At 40.4% G+C, this 3,562-nt stretch overlaps 1 protein-coding gene across 1 annotated transcript in view; it reads left to right on the forward strand.

Annotated features, from left to right (window-relative positions):
• LOC108741778 overlaps positions 1 to 1,965 on the forward strand; it is a 31,828-nt gene extending 29,863 nt beyond the window's left edge. Inside the window, exon 2 of the mRNA XM_025979724.1 lies at positions 230 to 1,965. Within this exon, the coding sequence (XP_025835509.1) occupies positions 230 to 1,965 (1,736 nt within the window). The remainder of the gene's footprint in view (positions 1 to 229) is intronic.
• The last annotated feature ends 1,597 nt before the right edge of the window (positions 1,966 to 3,562 follow it).

Here is a 3,562-nt window from a genome sequence, read left to right on the forward strand (position 1 = left end):
CAGGGCAACATAAAATGTCAATTACTTACTGCAAGGTCACGAGTGGCGCCGTTAAAAACGGTGTCCATACCGCGCCTGGAGTTGTGTGGCGCTCAATTGTTGGCCAAGTTGTATTGCCAAGTAACCAATACTATAAATGTATCATTTGATCGAGTAATCTTTTGGACTGACTCGACAATTGCTCTTCACTGGATAAACTCATCTCCGCACTTACTCAAAACATTTGTAGCAAACCGCGTGGCAGATATTCAGGCTAAAACGGGGATTGGCGATTGGTATCACGTACCTTCGGAGTCTAATCCAGCTGATGCCTTGTCTAGAGGTCAACTACCGGAAGAGTTTCTGCGAAACGAAACGTGGAGTGAAGGTCCTTTTTGGTTAAGGAAAGAGGAGGATGCATGGCCCAAGACAGTCATATCAGCGACAGATGTTTTACCAGAGACGAGGAAAATAAGTTGTTTTGTTACTGGAAATGCAGATTTTCTTCATGATTTCTCGTCATTTACCAGGTTGAAACGAGTTGTGGCATACTGTTTGCGTATGAGACCCGGAACCAATCGCAGCGGCGGTTTACGACCTGACGAATTGGCTTACGCTGAGAAGACTATACTGAAGTTCGTACAAACGTCATTATCAAGCGAGAAGGTAGACGAAATCACAAAAAGGAAGCCTGGGAAACCAATACACAAACGGTTACTGGCCCTTAATCCCTTTGTCGATCATGAAGGAATAATGCGTGTAGGAGGTCGCCTGAAAAATGCAAATATTTCCTATGCGCAGCAGCATCCAATATTATTACCTCGGTCGCACCATGTGACTGATCTCATAATTCGAGATTATCACACTTACAACTTTCACGCTGGTATCCAGACAACTCTGTACATGATGCGACAAAAATATTGGGTTCTAGATGGACGCAATCAAGTCCGTAAAATTATAAGATCATGTGTTCGTTGCTTCCGAGCGAACCCGCCAGACACAAAATATGTCATGGGAGATCTTCCAGGAGTTAGAGTTACACAAGCCCAACCGTTTGCCAACGTTGGCGTTGATTATTGCGGTCCATTCCTGATAAAGCAGAAGAAGCATCGAAACACAACCTTCGTAAAATCATATGTGGCGGTCTTTGTCTGCTTAGCCGTTAAGGCCGTACATTTAGAGGTCGTTAGTGATTTGACCACCGAAGGTTTCATCGCTGGCCTAAGACGATTCATTGCCCGTCGGGGAAAGCCTATATCTATCTACTCTGACAATGGCACAAACTTCATTGGCGCTCGGAGTGAGTTAAAGGAACTTTACAATCTGTTTCAAACATCCGCGCATCAAGAAAGAACGGCGAGGTTTCTCAGCGATCAGGGTATTAATTGGCAGTTCATACCCCCATTATCTCCCCATTTCGGCGGTTTATGGGAGGCTACTGTCAAATCGTTCAAACACCACTTAAAACGTGTGGTTACTGGCCCAATCTTCACATTTGAAGAATTTAATACTCTAACTATCGACATCGAAGCCATTATAAATTCTCGACCGCTTTGTCCCATGTCCAATGATCCTAATGACCTTCTGGTCCTTACCCCAGGTCATTTCCTTATCGGCGACATTTTAACGAGCTTGCCGGAAGGCGATTACTCACACATCCCAACTAATCGCTTGTCCAGATGGCAACACATCCAGAAGGTCCGCCAAGACTTCTGGGCACGTTGGCATAAAGAATATCTCAATGAACTGAACATCTGTCACAAGTGGTCTACTGGTCATCACTCCATCCAAGATGGCACCATTGTTTTAATTAAAGAAAACAATGTCCCATCTATGAATTGGACAGTCGGAAGAGTTGTGAAGACGTATCCTGGTGCTGACGGGATTGTTCGAACTGTTTCTGTGAAGACTGCGACAAGTACGTTAAAAAGATGTGTGAAACAACTCGCGCCTTTACCTATCGAGGACAATTGTGTAGCTAAATAATATAAGGGACGTTTAAGTGGTGAAATTAGTTTATAAGTTGTTAATTAAGTTATGTTGATCGATACTCTCTCAACGGGGGGAGTATGGTTTGTCGCAATGATCTCATTTATATATTTTTTCATATATTTTACGTTATTTCAAATAAACCGACAAACAATAGTCGGTATTAGTATAGGAATAAGACAGCATTCATTCGATTCTTATAACCAGCTTTCTGAGAATTATAACATCGCATTTTGCACGTAGGCAGGTCATAAAATTGACCGATCGGGCTAGGGTTTATGAGCCTTTTGTACGGTTACATCCGCTCGGGCGGTAGTTTCGACCACGGGAAATTCCCAGGTTTACCTACCTCTCAGATCTCTTGGTTGTGTGTATGCATGTGCTGGTTACGAGGAACGAATGTTGTTGCTATTACTAATAGCATTCGGGTAGCGACCCTTGTCGAGCGCACAACATCTTGTCTTTATCAATATTCCCTTTTTGTATTTCGTTGTTGTAATTCAAATTCTAAAGTTTTATTAAATCCAATAGTAAATTCAGTTATCCAGTTTTTTATTTTACTTATAATCTACAGAAATTACTGTGTCAAATTAATTTGGGGCACAGTTGTGGTCTAGTGTATATAGGAGACTTACAATCTCCTTGGGAACTTTCCGTATGCTAAGTCCTCAACTTTTTCCACAATCCGTAACCCTTTTCACTAGCGTCATAGAAGCCGTACAGTTGAATGTTTTCGGCATTTGTTATTAGGACCCTGCGATTTACGGAAAAATTATTTAACAAATGCAATTTTAAATTAACCCATTCTGTATGCAAAACTTGTGGTATCGATTCGTTCCAATTTAAATTAGCCTTCCATAAACTCTGCATTATTAATTTAGCCTTAATAATTACTGGACCTAATAAGCCTAGGGGATCGAAAAGTTGTTATTTCAGATAGAATGTTTCGTTTAGTGATTTTATTATCGTTATTAAATGGTTTTACGCTTTGGATTGGATTGGATCGGTATTTGTATCCCACTGAATCCCAAGTATCTTTTTTGTATTGGAAGCTTCTAAATTAACAATTTTTGAATTAGTTGATTCTTTTACGTTTTCTAATAGAGATGATTCATTGCAAACCCACTGTCTTACATTTAGCCCACCTAATCTTAACGGCTGAATTATTTGTTCAATTAAAAGTTTAGCTTAATTTAGATTGTTTATACCTGCTATTAGATCATCTACATAGAAATCGCGCTCCAGAATTAATGCTGCTAGAGGAAATTGTTTTGGATAGACTAAAGCTAATTGTTTAAGACAGCGTGTTGCTTGATAAGAGGCTGAGTTTGTCCCATAGGTTATAGTGTTAAGCATGAATGTTTTAATGAGTACATGAATGCTATTTTGCCAAAGAATTTTTTGAAATACGGCATCTTGGGGGGAAACGAAAAATTGCCGAAACATCTTTTCGATGTCGGCTGCAATTACGTATTCATACTCTCGAGAACACAAAATTATTGAATTGAGGTCGTCCTGAATAACAGGACCTTGCATGAGTGTATCGTCCAGGGAGATATTTGTTGTTGTTTTCGGATGTGCGTCAAAAACTACG

Source organism: Agrilus planipennis, unplaced genomic scaffold (genome assembly GCF_000699045.2).
Source record: "Agrilus planipennis isolate EAB-ADULT unplaced genomic scaffold, Apla_2.0 scaffold293, whole genome shotgun sequence".
In the NCBI taxonomy this organism is placed as follows: domain Eukaryota; kingdom Metazoa; phylum Arthropoda; class Insecta; order Coleoptera; family Buprestidae; genus Agrilus; species Agrilus planipennis.